The 19,098-nt window shown below is 55.4% G+C and overlaps 2 protein-coding genes across 3 annotated transcripts; both read right to left on the bottom strand.

Annotated features, from left to right (window-relative positions):
* Window positions 1-5: 5 nt before the first annotated feature.
* Window positions 6-6,794, bottom strand: SYDE1 (synapse defective Rho GTPase homolog 1). 2 transcript variants are annotated; one of them, XM_046671678.1, is made up of 8 exons: window positions 6,612-6,794; window positions 4,690-5,031; window positions 3,946-4,590; window positions 3,552-3,766; window positions 2,820-2,946; window positions 2,453-2,613; window positions 1,624-1,849; window positions 6-1,242 (listed from the first exon to the last, which is right to left on the bottom strand). In XM_046671678.1, the coding sequence occupies exons 1-8, from the start codon at window positions 6,697-6,699 to the stop codon at window positions 839-841; spliced, it is 2,208 nt and encodes a 735-aa protein (XP_046527634.1). In that variant the 5' UTR covers window positions 6,700-6,794; the 3' UTR covers window positions 6-838. The 2 variants fall into 2 exon arrangements, with proteins under 2 accessions (XP_046527634.1, XP_046527636.1); XM_046671680.1 differs by lacking the exon at window positions 6,612-6,794 and adding an exon at window positions 6,183-6,571.
* Window positions 6,795-15,907: 9,113 nt separating this feature from the next.
* LOC124244950 (olfactory receptor 1I1) lies at window positions 15,908-18,293 on the bottom strand. Its single transcript, XM_046672012.1, has one exon. It carries the CDS (start codon window positions 16,847-16,849, stop codon window positions 15,908-15,910), a length of 942 nt encoding a protein of 313 aa, XP_046527968.1. The 5' UTR covers window positions 16,850-18,293.
* Window positions 18,294-19,098: the final 805 nt, after the last annotated feature.

Raw genomic sequence — 19,098 nt, 5'->3', positions numbered from 1 at the left:
TGGGGATTTCAGGGTGCCTGGACACTGAACTCTTTGCCCACCTCTGTGGTCCCTGAAAGAGCCCCATACACCTGCTCCAGACATGTCCATGCATACTAATCCTCACACAGACACACACGCACGGAGGAAATAAATATGTTCCGTACCAAAATGCCCCCAGCCTGACACTTCAAGTGGGGCCCCTCCAAAAGGGAGGTCTTATAAGTGCTCAATTTCTTCAGAAATGGGGAGCAAGAATAGGGGAGGGGAAGGGCCAGACTCTGCTATCTCCATTTGCTGGTTTGAGGCAATCATGGGATTTTCCCTGGAAAAGAGGGTGGGGGAACCACCTGTTTTTCTATAACCCCAGGCTGCCCTTGTCCAGCTGGAGCCCAGGACAGGGGCTTCCCCCAACTCTGCCCCAAATGGCACCTCCTGATAGTCCCTGGGCTCTTAGAGGCAGGGAGAAGCAGAGTGCAATGCTCAAAGCTAATACTGATTTGGTTGGCAGCAGCAAGAGGACTGACTGGGGGGGTGTCTTACCATCCCAGGGTGATGCTCACAGTAACTGGTGTTTCCCCGGCCAAGGGGAGGCAAGAGGCCAGCCCAGCAAGCGGGAGAACTGCCTTGTGGCAGTCCGGGGGAGAAGCCCTTGGTACTCAGAAAAGACGGCCACAACAGCTGGTCCCGGAAATCCCCAGTCTCCGGCCTCCGCAACCAGCGTCCAAGTACTGAGCGCTGGAGAGAGGAGTGATGCTCAGCCGGGGGCTGGCTGGTCGCTAGGCAACGCCGGCAGCCAGAGCCCGGCCCCGAGCAGCAGGTGCGCTCCCCGCGGTCGTCGGGGCGCCCGACCGCCCGCTCAGAGGCACACGTTGATCTGCTTGGAGAGTTCTCGCTCCAGGTCCAGGATGAGTGCGTCAAAGTCTTTGAGGTTCAGGTGCGCGTTGAAAGGCGCCTCAAAGTCGTCCTCGAAGTCGGCGGGGCCCGCCCGCTCGCCGGCCTCCTCGTCCTCGTCCTCGCTGTCGCTCCCCGTCACGTGGTCGTAGTCCGGCCCGGACAGGAAGTCCCGCCCACAGGGCAGGAAGTCCCGCCCGCAAACGCTCCAGTCGCCGGCGTAGCGGTTGCTCGGAGGGCTCTCGGGGCCGCCTCGGCCGCGGGGCCGAGTCACTACTTCGGGGCCCGCCAAGGGCAAGTTCAGCGGCGGCTGGCGTTTGGGCCGCAGGTACGGGGCGAGGTCCGGAGCGTCTGGGGTCCTGCGGGGATCTACGGGAGGAGAGGGAGCATTCGTGATGGCGTCACGCACAGCGGCGGCAACCAGGCCTCTGATTGGCTGCTTAGGCAGCCAGGTCCCTGATTGGTCTGCCGAAAGGCAAGGCCTTCGACCGGATCAGGGTTTCACTGGCTGAGCTAGAACCGGTTGCCTAGGCAACCGGCCGTCTAATTGGCAGGTAAGAGGGAGGGCCTCTGACCGCGTCAAGCGTGGACTGGTGGAATCTGAAATAGTTGCTGAGGCAACCAGGTACCGGTTTACTCAGGCGAGGGGGCGTGGCCGTCCTGAAGTCCGAGACTCTAATTGGCCGCCTGAGAAAGCGTCGCCGCGGCGGCCTGGCCCGGATTGGCCGCGCGGGCCGGGGGCGGGCTCACCTGGCCAGGCCTGCAGCAGGTAGTGCAGCACCTCGATGTGGCGCTTGAAGTCCACCGCGTTGGTGAGGCCCGGGCCGGAGCTGCGGATGCGGGGCCTGGCGGGTGCCTGGCGAGCCGGCAGCAGCACGGGACCGAAGCACACGGCCAGGTTCTGCGGGGTCATGCGGTTGTGGGCGTGGAAGGAGGAAACAAGGCGCAGGTGGTCCAGGAGAAGCGTCAGCGTGGCCTGAGTGGAGAGGGTTGGGCGGGCATGAGGGGAGCAAAACCGGTCCCCTCTCGCATCTGAGGGAGACTAAGGCGGCTCCGAATGGGGGAACTGAGGTTCAAGGTCTCATAGCTGGGAGATGACTGAGCAAAGACTTAACCATTAGGTATTGGTATTAGGATCCCATTTTGCTGGAAGGGAGACTGAGGCCAAAGGTAACTTAGCTTTGGAATGGCAGAGTGTGGACTTGAACCCACTCTTTTGTGTGTTAGGCAGATTCTGTGTGTTTAGGCTCATTTTACAGATGAGGGTATTGAGGCACAGAGAGGGTCCGGGTTTGTCCAGGACCCCACAGCCAGGAACCTCCTTTGTAGTAGGTTGACAGACCTGTGTTCAGAATCTGTGTTTTTGATACATCCTGTCTGTGCAATCTTGGGTAGCTCACTCAACTGCTCTGGGCCTTGGTTTCCATATCTGTGAAGTGGGGATACTAACAGAACCTACTTTTTTAGGGTTGTGATGATGCAACAAGCTCACAGCTATCACCAGACCAGGCATGGGTGAAGTGCTCTACTGATGTCAGCACATTCCCTGTCCCACCCGCTCCTGCCGGGCCCAACTCACCCTTTCCACATCTGGCAGGCAGCTGAGGAGCCCACGGGTGCCCTCAGTGCTGGGGGGAGCCCTGCTTGGAGGCCCCTGGGCCATGGCCTCCAGCACCACCTGATAGAGGGGCTGGGTGATGAGTGGGGTGGGCAGCTCCCGAAGATAATCCTTGAGGATGCCTGCAGACACAGGGCCCACTCTGGTCAGGGCACCCCTGGCTTTCGAGGCTGGAGGGGTCAGCTGGGGCTGGGATGGGGGAAGAGGAGGAGGACAGGTGCTGGAAAGTGAAAAGACAGAAGGGGTGAGGTCCCAGAGGGACCACAGGGACTGCTTTGAAGTGAGGGTTAGGTGGGGAGCAGGCAGGGGAGAGAAGGGGCATGCTGACCAGTGATAACATTGATATCGGGGTACAGGTCCTCAGAGAGGCAGACAGCTGCACTGTCCCGCTCAAAGGCATCCCGCAATTCTTTCTTCATGGCTGCCGAGCCGCACAGACGGTACAGCCCCACTACCTGGGGGTGGGAGCACAGACGGGATATCTTCTTGGCAGGGCCACACACTGATCAGGGCCCAGGGGGGTGGGAGCTGGAGGTCTGGGCCAGGGTGGCAGGGGGCTGATAGGTTGGGGGCTGGCTGTAGCCTCACTGGCTGCCTTCTGGCTCCTCTGACACCCCTTCACCCCATCCCAGCTGGCCCCCAGACCTCAGACCCACTCCCCAGGACACCCAGTGTACAGAGGCCAGACCTTCCTTCCCACCCCACTTGGGATATTCCTAGGTCCTATCTCAGTCCAGACAAAGGCAGGAGGCTCCCCCCAGATCATAGCACCCAGCCCAGAACCCATGGGTCATCCATCCATTTAGTAACACAGGATCCCAGCCCTTCTGAAGCTCGGAGTCTGATGGGGGAAAGACAGGACTCCAATAACTCACAAACCTAAAACTGTGGCTGGGATAAGAGGGAAGAAGCTGGGAGAGCTTAAAGCAGGACCTGACCTACTCATTGGGGTAGTCAGGGAAGGCTTCCTGGAGGAGGTGAGAAGTGAGCTGAGGAGGAGTCAGAGTTTCCTGAGTCCAAAGAGGTAGGTGCCTGAACAAGTGATCCACGAGGGGCTCACCCGCAGTCCTCGGCGTTCAATCTGCCCAACACATTTCTGGATGATGAGGGGCACTTGGCCTGGGGGCTGCTCCCGCTCCACCAGCAGCGGCAGGGGCAGCCCGAAGACACGAGGCTCAGCTGTGCCCGGTGCTTCCTGCTGCTCTGACAGGGTCAGCTTGGCATACAGCAGCCCCTGGGGCTCCAGGCGCACAGCCAGCTGCTGGGCTTGGCATCCTGACGACACAAGGGGACCTGAGTGGGATCTGTCCCCTAAGCTCCTGGGTCCTGGGCCCCTACTCCAAGCCACACCACCACCCTGGCTTAGTTCCCTGGGGCGCTCTGGGGACAAGGGCAGCCATGAGCTGAGTCCCATGCCCTACGGTTTCTCCCCTGTAGTTGCGCGCGCATCCTACCTCGGAAGACCGTGGGCAGCAGCACAGTGCCCTGGGCGCAGGGCCGGTGCCGCCGTACGCCGGGGTCCCACGCCAGCACCAGGGCCCGCAGCAGCCGGGCAGCCTCGAGTTCTAGGTGGAAGGTGTGGTCCAGCCGCAGGAAGTCCGGCCCCGCGCGCAGGGGCCCTGTTCGGGCCCGGGCCACCCCATCCACCTGCAGCAGGCAGCAGAGGTCTCTCGGGGTGGCCCCGGGCGCCGGCCGCAGCCCCCCCAGCCCGTACAGGTGCAGGCTGAGGCGGCCCCAGAGCGCGGCCGGGGGCGCCCGGGCCGAGGGGCCCACCTCATAGGGACGGAAGGCAGTGGGCGACGGGGGCCCCACTGGGCGCTCCGGTGAGTCGCCATCACTGAGGTAACCAGCCCGTGGGCCCCGCAGGCCCCCGGCCACCGCCGCGCGCCCGGGGGTCCCCACGCTGCTGTCCAGGTGGTAGCGGCTGATGACGGAGCCCGCGGGGGCGGCCCTCTCGCGCTCCCGGCCGGCCCGGCTGCCCCGCAGGCTCAGGCGGCGCCGCAGCTCCGGCAGCTTCTTCATCTTCATGGAGAGGCGCCGGGCCGGGCCCGGGGACTTCGTGCGCGAGGCTTTGGTGGGGGGGCTGGCGGGGGCTGCGCCTGTGGGAACGGCAGACCTCAGGGTCCAGAAGCCTGCAACTGGGACGGGGGTGATGCCGCGGTCATCTGGGGGGCCGGGGCCTTGAGGCTTGAGCTCACCTTGGGAGGCCAGGCCCTCTGGCTCAGCCGAGCCTGGCTGTGGCCCCAGGGGCTCCGGTGCCGGGGCTCTAGGATCTTCCTCAGGGATAGGGTTGTACCAGATCTCTCCGGCGGGCTCCCTGCTGCCAGGTGCCCCGGGGCCCAAAGCAGCGTCCTCTGGTGGCTTGGCCCCGCCCAGCACCCATCGGCGGCTGCTGGGCTCCAGGCTCTGCAGGTAGGCTCCCCGCGCGGGGCTGCGAGGTGCCTCAGGGCTGGGGGGCCCCTCTGCTCCCGCCTGGGGCCCTTCAGCAGCCTGGGGCTCTGACTCTGGAGGGCTGGGCTCCGGGTGCTGGGCTGGGCGGCCTGGTAGAGCACACAGGTAATGAGACCCAGACCCTACCCTCTGGCTGCCCCCGGAGCAGCCCCAGCCAGAGCTCTTCCCCAGCAGGGGCAGGGGCTGGGTGCTCTCAGCGCGGCCCTCACACCACTCGCTTATTTGGAAAGGGCGGCCTCAGGCCAGCAGTCTCATCGGTGGCTAGCTTAGAGCCCGCCCGATGTCAGTCCCTGGCTCCCGAATGGGACTGACCCTCTACCATCCAGCCTCAGGGGTGCGGTGGGCCCTGCGTTCCTCTCTCTGCTTCCCCAGCCCCCTCACGCACCCCGGCATGGAGCCCTGCCCCTGTGCCTTCTCACTGGGTGGCTTTGGGCAACTCGCTTCCCATCTCTGAGCTGAGTGTCCTCTCATGAAATGCAGGCTTTGATGGCCCCCTCCAGGGGAGCTTCAGGGAGCTGGGTGTGGGGGCCGCTTCCTCATCCCTGGCATCAGGGTAAAGCACACGGCCCACAGTGGACGCTGGCTTGCTTGCTTGGAAGACAGGAGCAGGCATGACAGCGAGCGCCCGGTTCTCCCTTCCCTGCAGCATGTCACCCCCACCCCCTAAGCCTGTCTTCCAAACTCTGCCCCCATCCTGGAGTGGGCCCTGTCTCTCAGCCCAGGCCAGATCCTCCTGGTCAGCGCCTGGTGGCCACCCCTTTGCTCCATCCTCCCCTCTCTGACATCCGGGGCTGTTTCCTTTGTTTTTGTGCGTGGGCACCCCTGTCCCTTCTCTCTGCTCTGGGAACCTTGGGAATATTTGGGAAGGGCTGGGGGAGAGGTCAGATCCGTGGAGCCGTCTGGCCTCCCTCCTTTAACTCCTTCCTTCTGGAGACTTCCTGTCCCATGCAGCTCCCATTTTTTAGGTCTTGTCTTGTTTGCCTGTTGACTCCCTCCTCTGGTCACCTCCGATTTCCACCCCCCAGTCTCTGTCTCAGCAGGTCTCTGTTAGTAGTATAGACCAAAGAGCTGTATAAGTCACTTCACTGGCTCTGGGCAAATTACTCAACTGCTCTGTGCCTCAGTTTCCCCATCTGTATAAAAGGGACACTTTCCTGGGGCTGCCTAAGGTGGAAGCAGCTACCCAGTCACTGGTTAATAGGGAGGAAGGGAATGGGGGTATCTACCATGATTGACATACCGCCTCTCTCCTTCCTCTGAAGGAGTAGCCCCTCATCTCCCATCCTGGGTCTCCAGGGCTCAGGGAGTCCTCTGCCTGGCTTGACCGGGCTCCAGTTTCCCGGCCTTCCAGCTCCTCCTCCCCTCTCTCCAGGCGCTCCGTCTCGGCCCCATTTCCTGTCAGGGGCGAGGCCCCCTCCCGGGCCTCCCAAGGAGCCCGCAGTGCTGGCATCCCAGGCCAGGCGCACATAACGGTCCGCGCCCCCTCTGCCCCCAGCCCCCTCCCTCCAGGACCCCCGCCCGCCCCCGGCCCCCCCCCCCCGCCCCGGCCCACAGGGGGCTCCGCAGGACTACCCCTATACCCCACGCCCTCCCTTCTTGGGGCCCCGGGACACCCTCCCAGGCCGGGAGGGGTTCGGTGCCCCCCGCCTCCGCCACCTCCCCGGCTCACCGCGCTCCTTCGCGTCCGACTTTTTCCGGGGAAGTTTCTCCCGGCCCCGCAGGCGGGAGAAGGTCTTCCTGAGCAGCGGCTCGGCCATGCTGGGGCCCGGGCCGGGCGAGTGCGTGCCCCGGGCTCCGGCCGCGCCGCCCCCGCCCTCCCCGCCCCGCCCGGGCCTCCGCGCCAGCCCCCCGCCCCGCGCCAGCAGGAAGCGCATTCCGGGAATACTTGGCCCAAACTTTTTTTTTTCCCCTTCCCGCGGCCTGAGCGAGTGATGCCGGGAGATGTAGTCGCCCGGGCCGGGAGGGGAGGGGAGGGGAGGGGATGGGGGCTCCAGCTCTGAACATCGTGGCGCTCGCCGGGCCCTGGCTTCCCTCTTATCCACCCTCCCTTGGTGATCTGCATACAGCAAGTTCTCTTGGGTTTAACTCCAAAACGCATCCTGCACCTACGCTCTCTCTTTCCCGCGTCCTCTCCGGCCTGGTGCAGGCGCGGGCATCACTCTGTTCCATGAGCCCCCGACCCCTTCCCCCTTAGGGATGGTGGTTTAAGAAACCATTCCAAACCTTAGTGGTGTAAAACAACCATTTTATGGTGCTCACAGACGCTCTGAGTCAGGAATTTGGGCAGGGCAGAGCTGACATTGTCTCTACTCAGTTGGAAAGACTGAGGTTTAGGGGTGACTCAACAAATGGGGGGCTGGAATCATCTGGAGGCGTGTCCACTTGCAGGTCTTGTGGTTGATGCCAGCTGTGGGCTGGGCTTCGCAGGGGCTGTGGACAAGAGCCCCTGCACGGCCTCTGGGTGCAGCTTGGGCTTCCTCCCAGCAGGGCAGAAGTCAGGGTGCTGGGCTCCTTACACAGCCTCCCAGGGCTCCTTAGTGAACAAGGCAGAAGTGTGTTGCCTTCCCTGACCCAGCCTCGGGTGTCATGCCCTGTCACTTCTGGTGCTAGATTCAAGGGGAGGGACACAGACCCCACCTCTCTCAGCGGGTGGTGTGTCAAGGTGACCTTGTGCAAGAGGATGTGGAATGGGAGATACTATTGCTGCCGTCTTGGAAAACGTAACCCACCTCACTCCTGCATTCCATTCTTTATGCAGGGCCTGGAGTAGACTAAAGCTGAAATCAGATCATTGCATGCCCCTGCTGAGCAGTCTTCCCATCACTGCTCACCCCACCTAGAATAAAATCCGAACTCCCATGAATAACATCCAGGCCTAACAAGACTTCTGACCTCATCTCCTTTGTTGTCCCCATTGCTCACGGTGGTCTCCTCTCTGGTCCTCCTTCACATCAAACTGTTACTGCTCTAGGCCCTTGGTACATGCAGTTCCTTCTGTTTGGGAAGCCCTGGTTCTTTGGAAGCTGCCTCTTTCTCATCCTTTCATTCCAACAGCACCTCCCTGGGAGGCCTCCTTGAGCACACCGATGTCTGGTCATTGTTACATCACCGTGTTTGATTTCTTTGAACACTTGCCACAGCTTGAACTTAACAGCTCCAGTAGATTGTTCTAGTTTATCTGCTTCCTTGTCTAGACTGGGGCTCACCAGCTGCCTGTCTGTCTTGTTCACTGCTGAATGGCCAGGTGCCAGGTGATGAGGCCTGGACAGGAGCAGCTGGCCAAGAGGCCTGGACAGAGGAGGTTGTGTGTGTTTGCTGTTAAAGCGTCTTCATGTAGATCTCTGTGTTTATCCTACTTTGAGTTCATTGAACTTCTTGGATGTAGATTCATTTCTTTCATCAACTCTGGGAAGTTTTTTGGTGATTATTTCTTCAACTATTCTTTCTGCCCCTTTTTTCTTCTTTCCTTCTGGGACTCCCATTACGTGTATGTTGGTATGCTTGACAGTGTCCACAAATCTCTTAGATTCTGTTCATTTTGCTTGGAAGTGTGTGTTTGGGAGGAGTCGGGCTGGAGAAGGGTGGGGTGCACCCCATTTAGATCCCCGCTGGATGTTTCTGAGGCAGCTTCTGGCAGTAGACAGAGAGGTCAGGGGCCAAGAAAACACCTCTTCACAAGTCCAAGGCAGGGAGTGCAGGACTAGGGTCCTACTGGGGTTCTCTAGAACCTCAGAGGAGCCGGAGGCTGACATAGGTGTGAGAGCGCTCCTTGGCCTCACCCATGTCACACCAAATGATTAAAAAACACTCACATGACACATCAGTATTTATTATTTTCTTGGCAAACCCTTTTGACAGGGTTTCTGTATTGTTCTTGTTGCATTTATTTGGCTACATATAGCTCATTTAATTCATAGTTTGCTATGATTCTTTCTCAGTAATCAGAAATTCTTGATAAGTGAGAACAAGTAATCTACAAACTGTATGTAATGAAATGGTTATGAATGGTAAATTTCACACTTGGTGAAGTTTGCACAATTATTCATCTGGATTTTGGTAGTTGCTCTTCAGATTTTGGAGCCTGTGTGTATGTGTATTTTCTTTCCCCAAATGTTGTCACTAGCTGCAGGCCTGATGTGCTGTGCTTATGGTGCCTGATAGATAAATCAGCCCCCAGCATATATGCGGATGTGTTGGAAGAAGAAATGCAGGTGGAGGGGGCTGGTTAGGTTTGAGCAGAGGTGCAGAGCCAACAGTGGGGGTTGGTGGATAAATAACCCAGCTCCCTCGCCCCTTGTGTGGAGTGACTGAGGGGTGTGCTCTGCACTGACCCCCTGAGATCCCCGTGGGATTGAGCTCCGGCTGCCCACAGTGGAAACTTGCACGTCAACACGCTCTTACCAACTTCCTTCCTTTCCCTGTCTCACTTCTCCACCACCTTTGCAGCGTTTCCTGGGTCACTCCCAAATAAAACACTTGCACATGAATCCTTATCTCAGGGTTGGCTTCTGGAGGACTCCAAGCATAGACAGTCTCTCTATGCCTCAGTTTCCTCATTAATCCAAAGCAATCCCCCTGCTGTCAAGGCTGTAGGAGTGGGCTGTAATAGGGGAGGGACATGTGTCTGTGGGCTAGGTCCATTGTTTGCCACCTCCTTAGGGTCCTTAATTCCTGGGAAATGGAATATGGAAAAGGTTATGGGGAGCAGGCCCCCAGCTTCCTTTACTCCCTATTGTCATTCCCAGTTGTCCCTGCACCTGAGGCTCACCTGCATCTGGCATCTTCCAGGGTCCACTGGGGCAGCGTTGAGGAGCTGGAGGGAGTGAAGGCAGTCAAGTACTTGTGAGGCAGCTTCCTGAGACAGGATGTGGTGTCAGCTGGGAGGCAGTAAGCAGAGCAGCATATGTTGGCCAGAGCCTCCCACTGGCCCTTGGAAAAGCCCAGCCAGGCAGCTGTGGGGCTGAAGCTGAGGTGCAGCAGGGCCCCTGTCATCCTTGCAGTGCCCTCCTTTTATCAGCTGCAGGCCTGCTGGGCTCTCCTGCTGACCAGGCCCCAGGATACCTTCAGCCACTGGCCATCTGGGCGTGCCAAGCCCTGCCCTGGTGCCCAGCTTACAGGGCCTAAGGGGGCCGGCCTGGCCACCGAAGCCTCATAGATGCTGGTTGTCCCAGAGGAAGGGGAAGCAGCCTAGAGAGAGGTGGCTGGTCAGGTGGGGACAAGTGGCCTGGGGTGGGTAGGGCCAGGCAGAGACCCTAGGTCATTCCTTAGCTCCTCCTTCCTGCCTCCCAGGTCTCTGAGTTCTTCTGCACATTCCAAAGAAAGGTCTGGCCCTTGACCGGCTTCTGGGAGGTAGCCTCGAAGCCCTTGGAGTAGCCTACCTGATCAGAACCTCTGTATGCCTGGGGGCATGCCGGACAGTTTATGATGACAGTGTGATTTATGGGGAGGGCCTTGGGCCACACTCTGTCAGCCTGACCTCAGGAGGGGCTGGAGACTGAGTGACTAAGGTCAGCCACATGTGTGGTCAACCATGTCTATGTTGCTAATCTGGGCTGAATTATATCCCCCCAAATTTGCGTGTTGAAGTCCTAATCCGCTGCCTCCCAGGTACCTCAGAATGTGACTGTATTTGGAAATAGGGTCTTTAAACAGGTGATTAAATCAAAACGAAGTCATTAGGGTGGGCTCTAATCCAGTGTGACGGATGTCCTTATAAGATGGGGAAGTTTGGACACAGACCTGTGTGCCCATAGAGGGAAGACGATGTGAAGACACAGGGAGAAGACGGCATCTGCAAGCCAAGGAGAGAGGCCTCAGAGGGAGCCAAGCATGCTGACACCTTGATCTCCAGATCTCCTCCAGAACTGGGGGAAAATAAATTTCTGTTGTTTAAGCCACTCAGTCTGTGGTGTTTTGTCATGGCAGCCCTGGGAAACTAATACAGTGTCTGACCTCCGATGAAAACCCTGGACACCAAGACTCGGTGAGCTGCTCTGGTTGGCAGCACACCATGTGTGTTGTCACACATCGTTGCTGGAGAATTAAGTGGTGTCCACATGACTTCACGGGAGGGACACCGGAAGCTTGCACCTGGTCTCTTCTGGACCGTGTACCCTGTGCCTTTTGCCTCTGCTGGTTTCCGTCTGTGTCCTTTCCCTTTAATAAACCATGAGCATGGCAACTTTGCTGAGTTCTGTGAGTCCTTCTAGTCAATCACTGAACCAGAGGGCGGTCTCAGGGACCTCCCACCACTCAGGTTCACAGAGACGGAAGCGACTCCCCAGATCCGTGGCAAATGTACATTTGAGAGTAGGAGCTCCCCATCCAGGACGTTGGCCTCAAGCCTTCCTGAGTCCTTTGCACGCCTTGCTGGAAGCGGCTTGCCAGCCTCTCCCAGCAGCTCTCCACCTGCGGCCCCCACAGCCCCGCCTGGGGCAGGGCTTGAGCTGTTCCCAGCTGCAGCATGACCTTGGGCAAGCCACCCCCTGGGAGGACATCCAGCGTCATGGTGGAAGGAGCGGTCAGGTTTTGGGGTCACACTAGGCTGGATTGGAGTCCCCCCTCTGCCCTGCTCCAGCATGGGGCCTTGGGACAGTCACTTTCCCTCTCTGAGCCTGTGTCTGGGTCTCTAAAATTGCTTTGATTCATCCAGTAAAATCCTGTACAGAAAGAAGTGTTGCTGTGCTTTAGACCAGCTAGGGGCACTCTGCTCCTTCAGATCTGGATGAGGTGACTCAAACCCCTTCCAATGCCCTCGCCCGATTTTGGAGAATTCTTGCATGGTTATTTTTTCGTGGTCTCCTGCTATTGCTCACTTAAGGAGTGCCACTGAGCTCACAATTCCTGGTCTATGGGGTGGGGCTCCAGCTTCTGTCCTCAGTTTCCCTAAGGCTCCTGCGTGTGGGGTAGCTTTGCTGAAGGCTGAGGGAGTGGCGGGGGGCGGGGGGTGGACATCGTGTACTGCAGCCACTTAACCTTGACTGTTAGACGGTTTGGTTTCAACCGAGCCAGCTCAGTTACCTCATCTGGCATCCTAGAGTCTTGCCATCACACTGCTTCCTATTCATTCATTCATTCATTCATCCTGTCAACAAATACATTTGGAGTGGCTGATGAATTAAGCATGTGGGTATGGAGTTGGGCAAGATAAACAAGAGAATGCAGTCTCAGCTCACAGTCAAGCGGCGAAATGGACATTCATCAAAGAATCACACAAACGGGTATAAAATCCCTGGTAGGATGAGGGGAATGAGGAGGAAGAGAGTGTACTAGGGCCCCTGATGTGGCTGGCATAGGGAGAGAGGGGGGGGGGGGCGCTTCTCTGAGCAAGTGGGGTTTGTGTTGAAATCTCACAGCTGAAGAGACATGAGCTCTGGCAAGAGGTGGGGAGGAAGGAGTGAGTGGCACGTGCAATGATCCTGTGGCACCATCCCCGTCCGTCTCTACCTTTTCTGATGCTGGGATTCAGCCCGCCTCGCTTCTCATTTTTCAGTCCATTTTGGCCTCCCTGCCTTTGTCACTCCTGTTCATCTACACCAGGGGTGGCAAACTATGGACATGGGCCAACTGCGGTCCTCGAGCCACAAATGTTTTTAAATTTTTAAAACAGTTGGAAACAAATCAAAAGACTACATTTCATGAACCATATTTCATGCAACTTTTGATAACTGTGTTTGATAATTAAAAATTTCAAACCTAGTGTCCAAGAGGGCAGCCTCTGTGGTACCATAGGATTAATGTGTCCAGTAATAGGTAGTTTGAGAAGGCCCACACTGGATGGCAGATTTTAGACAGGATTTTCTGGGTCCCAAATTAATTAGGGTTTTTCAGCAATCCTGGAGACTGGCCTTTGATGCGGAAGACGGAGCCTTCCTTCTGATGTCCTGTCTGTGGGTGACGGTGGAGGTATTTGGGGACCCCGGTGGCCAGGTAGCCAAATTAGAAGAGGCGAGCCCTGGGGGGGTTTCTAGGGGGAGGAAAGGACTGAACACATACCAGTCACTAACACTCAAACAGCCAGACCCGTTTTTGCAATACAGTTTACTTTCTTAAAAAAGAGAGCTGCAAGTTATATTTTATCCTGACAGTTTGGGGAAGAGGAGCACACAGAAGGTGGGTATTAGTTGGGAATCTTTCTGAATCGTTTTCATGACATCAACACATCTTTTAGTGCTACAGTAAAAAAAGAAAGGCCATATTTCATGACATGTAAAATGACACGAAACTCAAGTTTCAGTGTCCATAAGAGAGGGCTACGGGTGCTCAGCCGCGCCGTTCTTGATGTCCCGTCTGTGGTGGCTTCCACGCTGTGACAGCAGGGTCGAGTCACGTGGCAGGCGCTGCGTGACCCATAAGGCCGGTAATATTTACTCTCTGGCCCTTTACAGAAAGTTTTCTGCCCTAACGCAGTTCAGGCTCGCCCGTGGCTTCGCCCGCGCGCAGGCCCTCCTCCCGCCCCCGCTTGGACCTCATCGCGGTCCCTGCACCCTGGGGACCGGCCGCGGCCGCGGCAGGCTCCCTCCTGCGGGCCGGGGACGCGGGGCCGTCTTTTCCGAGCAGCCCCGCCTCGCCCCCCGCGGGGCCTCCGCATACGCCGCTCCCTCCCGGGGCGGGCGGTTCACGGCCGGCTAAGTGCCTCCAAAGAAAGCCGCTTTAGAACCGCCTTGGGGGGCGGCGCCGCCGGCCGGTCGCCGCTCCTCGGGCCCCGCCCAGCCCGCCCAGGACCGCGCCGCGCAGGCCCGAGGCGTCCCCGACCCGGCGGGCTTGCGTCTCTGCGCTGCAGGCCCGTTCGGTCCCAAATCTCGACACCCCGCCCCCTGCCCCCCATGGATCCCAGGGATCCTCAAACTTGAAGGCTCACGTACACCCGCTGGGCTGTTGAAACTACACCTCGGTGGTCTGGAACGGCGTCTGCGTCTTCATTGCTGGCGGACCCCCCGTGATGGTGGGACTTCTGATTCAGGAGCCACTTTGAGTATCACCCTGTACTTTTTCCATAGTAAACAGGCAGCAAACTCCTTCTGTAAAGGGCCGGATAGCAAATATTTTAGACTCTGTCAAGACTACTCGACTCTGCTGTGCAGCTTGAAAGCAGCCGGAGATGATACACAAACCAGCGGGCGGGGCTGTGTTCCGGTCAAACGCTGTTTCCGGGCGCTGAAGTTAGCATTTTCTGTAATTTTAATCTGTCACACAATCGTCTTATTTTGCTTTTTTCTGACCATTTAAAAACGTAAACACTGTTCTTAGTTTGCGGGCTGTACCAAAGCAGGCCTCAGGCTGGATTTGGCCCACGGGCCACAGTTTGCAAACCCCACTCTAGACACCGAGTCCTACAAAGTATCATATGCCCTTCAGACCTGGGTCTCTGCTTGAACCTCGGTGGCCACCATCAGCAGCTTCCCTTTTCAGGCTTCAGTTTCCTCATCTGTAAAATAAGGAATTCTACTACCCACCTCGTGAGGGTTGTTTAAAATTTAATGAGTAACGCATGGAAAGGGCTGAGCCCTGTGTGGACGCAGTAAATGTCAGCTGTTGGCGTCATTCGGTGTCACCCTAAGACCTAGAAGATTAAGCCATGCGGTTCAGACCCTTCATCTTCTTCTCCAGCTGGAGCACAGACTCCCTTAACCAGAACACACAGCAGGTCTTGGACTTGAGAGCATGCCTCAGGGCATGGCCCTCACAGCGTATCAGCTCGTCTTAAACTGACTATATGAGTTTGCTGGGGCCGCCGTAACAGCACACAACAGAAATGTACTCTCTGCAGACTGGAGGCCAGAGTCCAAGGTCAGGGTGCTGGCAGGGTGGCTCCTTCTGGGCGCTCTGGGGGAGGACCTGCTCCATGCCGATTCCCAAGCTTCTGGCGGTTGCTGGCAGTCTCTGGCATTCCTTGGCTTGTAGAAGCATCACTTCCATCTCCACCTTCATCTTCATGTGGCCTTCTCCCTGTGTGTGTGACTGTATCCAAATTCTCCCTTTTTATAAGGACACCAGTGATACTGGATTAGGACCCACCCTAATGACCTCATTTCAACTTGATTGCCTTTGTAAAGACCCTATTTTCAGAGAAGGTCACATTCTCTGGTATTGGGGGATAAACTTTGACGTATTGTTTTTGGAGGACACAGTTCAACCGCTAACACTAACTCTCCATGCGTTCCAGGCCGCCCGACCTGCTTGTTGCCGAGGGCACCTGTAGAATCATGTTCGGCTTGGGTCCAGGTGAGTGACATCAAAGGAAACGCATGGGCTCCAGAGCTAGTCCAGGGCCTGTGTCCTCAAAATGTGGTCTGTGGACTCCCCACATTAGCCACCTGGAGAGCTTGTAAAAGCAGATTCAGGGGTCCAGTGCCAGCCCATTGATTCACAGTCCCCATGAGCCCAGTGCCCGCAACTCCTGTGATCCAGTGCGGGGGCAGGGGGTGGGGGTGGGGTGCTGATGACAACAATCCTCTCCTGAAGTCTTGGCCACAAGGTCCCCAGTGAGACCAAGGCTGGTGGGTGAAGCAAACAGCAAGTGAGCTAATCTTAGCAGATGCTTCCAAACTCCTTCCCCAAGTCACTTAGGAAGCACAGTGACGTAGCTGGCTAATACGCATTGTCTTTATCAATATTAAAATAAGAGTAGCCAACCTTTTATTTGACTAGTATTATCCACATAGCAATCCTATAAACCTAATCCCCAGAGGGGCTAATTTAAGGCCACTTCCGAGTCTTCCCTGGTACTCTGATCTTCACTGGAAAGATAAATTGTGGAGAAAATGTGCACCTCCCGCTTTGGGTTCCTGTAGCACTTCATTCATCTGTTTGTGACACATTTACCACATTGCACTGTAGTGATTTATTTATACGCCTCTATCCCACTAGACTCTGAATGCCTCGAGGGCAGGGATGGCATGCATCTCTGTGGCCTGGCACCCAGCAGTGGTCCTGCGACACTGTAGGTGCTCCACACTATTTGCCCTAGGACCGAGGAGGGGCTGCTTTGCTGACAAGCTTCCTCAAGGCCACTTTCATGTCCTTGTTCCTTAGGCTGTAGATAAAGGGGTTCAGCATGGGGATGACCACCCCACACATCAGGGCGGCTGCCTTGTTCTTCTGGGAGGAGGCGGCAGATGTGGGCTGCAAGTACACAGCGAAGATGGTGCCATAGAACAGTGACACCACAGTGAGGTGCGAGCCACAAGTGGAGAATGCTTTCCACTTGCCCTGAGCAGAAGGGATCTTGAAGACCGCTCGGAAAATGCAGGTGTAAGAGAAGAGGATGCACGAGAGCGGGCTGATGCCCATGATGATGCCAAAAGCAAAGATCACCAGCTCGTTGGTGTGTGTGTCTGAGCAGGAGAGCTTCAGCAGGGGCATGAGGTCACAGAAGATGTGAGAGATTTCAGAGCCGCCACAGAAGGTGAGTTGAGCCATGAGGCAGGTGTGCACAAGCGACTGGAAGTTGGTGATCAGCCACGGCCCTCCCACAAGCAGCACACAGACACGAGGGCTCATGATGACCGAGTAGCGCAGAGGTTGGACTATGGCTATGAATCGGTCAATGGCCATCACGGCCAGGAGAAAGCTGTCCATGGTCCCAAACAGGTGGAAGGCATACATCTGAGTGAGGCAGCCTGCAAAGGGGATGGCTCGACTCTGGGTCCAGAGGTTCACCAGCATCTTGGGGACGGTGGTAGAAGAGAAGAAGATGTCAACTAGGGACAAGTTGGAGAGGAAGAAGTACATGGGTGTGTGGAGATGGGAGTCTGTGATGATGGCCAGGATGATGAGCAGGTTTCCAAAGACGGTGACCAGATACATGGACAGGAACAGCCCAAAGAGGAGAGTCTGATGCTCTGGCTTTTCTGTGAGTCCCAGGAGGAAGAATTCTGAGCCTACTGTTTGGTTTTCTGGTTCCATGGACAGCCTGTGTCTACTACAAAAGAAAGAAGGGGAGAGGGAAGCAACATCGAGCTGGGAGTTGGAGACGGAGTTCTGGTCCCAGCTCGCCACTGAGGTCGGTAGGGGTCTGTGTAAATCCACGGGATCCTTACAGCAAATCTCTTTGTGTCACACTCTCTTCAGTAGATTTCTCTTTCTCTAAATGAAACCATCCTTGCCTGAGATACTCTGTGTGTCAAAGGCCTAACTTGGTTGTTTAGACGTAAGTTGAATATTATTAATAAACATCGTTATTTCTCTTCAGTGGCGATGCAAAGCTTCATAGAAACAAAATTGAGCGGAATCAAACCTAAGCCGAAACCTGGCGTGATAAAACGAAACCTGACCATCCTCCTTTCTCCCTTTCCCATTATCTTTCTCTCTCTTCTCTCCTCCCTCCCTTTCATCCCTGCATCAACAAGATATAATTTTAGCATCAATTTTGTGTTAAAGACTAGGGATGTGAAGACGAATAGCACTCCTTCTCTGCTTCCAGTGAACCCCAAATTTACTTGGGGGCACTTTATGACCTGCTACCACATGACCACTACAGTAGACACTCTCTTTTGTCATGATGAGGACCAGTGTTGGAAAAGCTTGCAAAGGGTGGGAACGTAAATGTGCACAAACTTGCCTTCCACGTCTTAACTTAAGTATGTAAATTTATTCAGTGGGCTTTGATGGGGAGCAAGGTCTCTTCTCTGAGCATTGGTGGCGGATCTGTATCAACGTTCTTGCCTCAGCCTATCTTGGCTTCTATCTATGCTCCAGTTTGTTTCATTACGGTGGAACAAGAAACTAGGGATCCTTGCAAAACAATCTGTTGCAGAATCCTTTCAGAGTTTTACAAATTTACACCCAAATTGTGTTTAGTTATCTTGCTCACATCTAATTTGATGGCAATTTCTTTTTTAGTGATTCCTTTTTATTAAGCCTTTCCAAAACATTCAGTTTGGATTTCACAAAACCACATTTCCTCTTCCCTCTCTCTCCCCTTCTTCCTTCCTGCTTTCATTCTGTCCATCCTTCCTTCCTTCCCTCCTTCTTTCTCCTGTGGTTCTTTCATTTACCTAGCATTCAGTTGAGTGATACAATTGCAGCAGCAACTCTGTCAGGCTTGGGATGACTTCAAACAACTCAACTCAACTGATGAGAGCAGAAATGCTTCGGCGAGCAGGTGAGTAGCCGTCTGGCCATGAGCACTCAGCATGCCAGGACAGCAATCAGTATATCTTCAGGGGAGATAGAAGCCATGGATGAACCCAGAAAGCTGCTTAAGTGGAATTTTTAAAGAGAGTGTTCACGGTAATAAAAGGAAAACACGTGGAGCTTTAAAGCTAATGGTATTTTGGAGGTATTTTTTGCCGTCAGCAGTAGCTTTGTGGGACAAAAAAATTTGTGTTTTCTTATGTTCTAGACAGACTGTCACTGCCAATTGAAACAGTTTTGCACCCTCAGTAAAATATACCTTGTTATATCACTTGAAACAGCTGTTAAAAAAGTTTATTCAAAATAAAACTTCCAGACGCATCCTGGACTGTTCAAAGATAAGCTGTTTTCATAAAAGCGACAAAAGTGTGCTCGAATGCCTCCTTGATGGAAAGATAGGTGTGCACTGTGCTTATTCCTGTGGTCACTATGATCCAAGAAAAGCGAGTTTATGAAATAACATTCTTATGTGAACAAATATTAAAATTGCAACTAAAGTGGTGAATACGTGAGAGCAAGATTTAAAGAAACGCAAACTCTTAGGCACGTTCCAATAATATTCTCATTCATCCATTTTAAATTGCTAATGAGTATGACCCTGGTTTTGTTTCCCCATCTATTTAGCAAGGAAGTTGGAGTTCATCTGAGGGCGTTTTAATGTGTAGAGTTACAGGCAAGTTTTGAACTCCTCTCTGCTTTGGCGTCAGCAGTTTGGGACCTAGGAGCAGCTTCGTGTCAAAAGCAGACCTTTATCCCATCCGTACAAGACCACCGAAGCCTGGCTGCATTTGCCTTTCTAAGTCTCCATTTCCCAGTGGGCGTATTTATCCTTTATTTCACTTAATGAACATTAATGAAGAATGTGTTGGGTGTCGGGCACTATCTGTTCCTCTTATAAGACATGGATGAAATAGAAAAAAACCCCAGCATGGCATGACTCACCAAGTCCTTGTAAAACCTCAATATTGTCTCTTTCCAGCAAAGAGAGAATTTTTCTTTGCTTAACTCATTTCTTCCCT

The sequence above is a fragment of the Equus quagga genome, chromosome 9 (assembly GCF_021613505.1).
Source record: "Equus quagga isolate Etosha38 chromosome 9, UCLA_HA_Equagga_1.0, whole genome shotgun sequence".
Lineage (NCBI taxonomy): Eukaryota > Metazoa > Chordata > Mammalia > Perissodactyla > Equidae > Equus > Equus quagga.
This window is presented reverse-complemented; position numbering and strand designations above follow the sequence as displayed.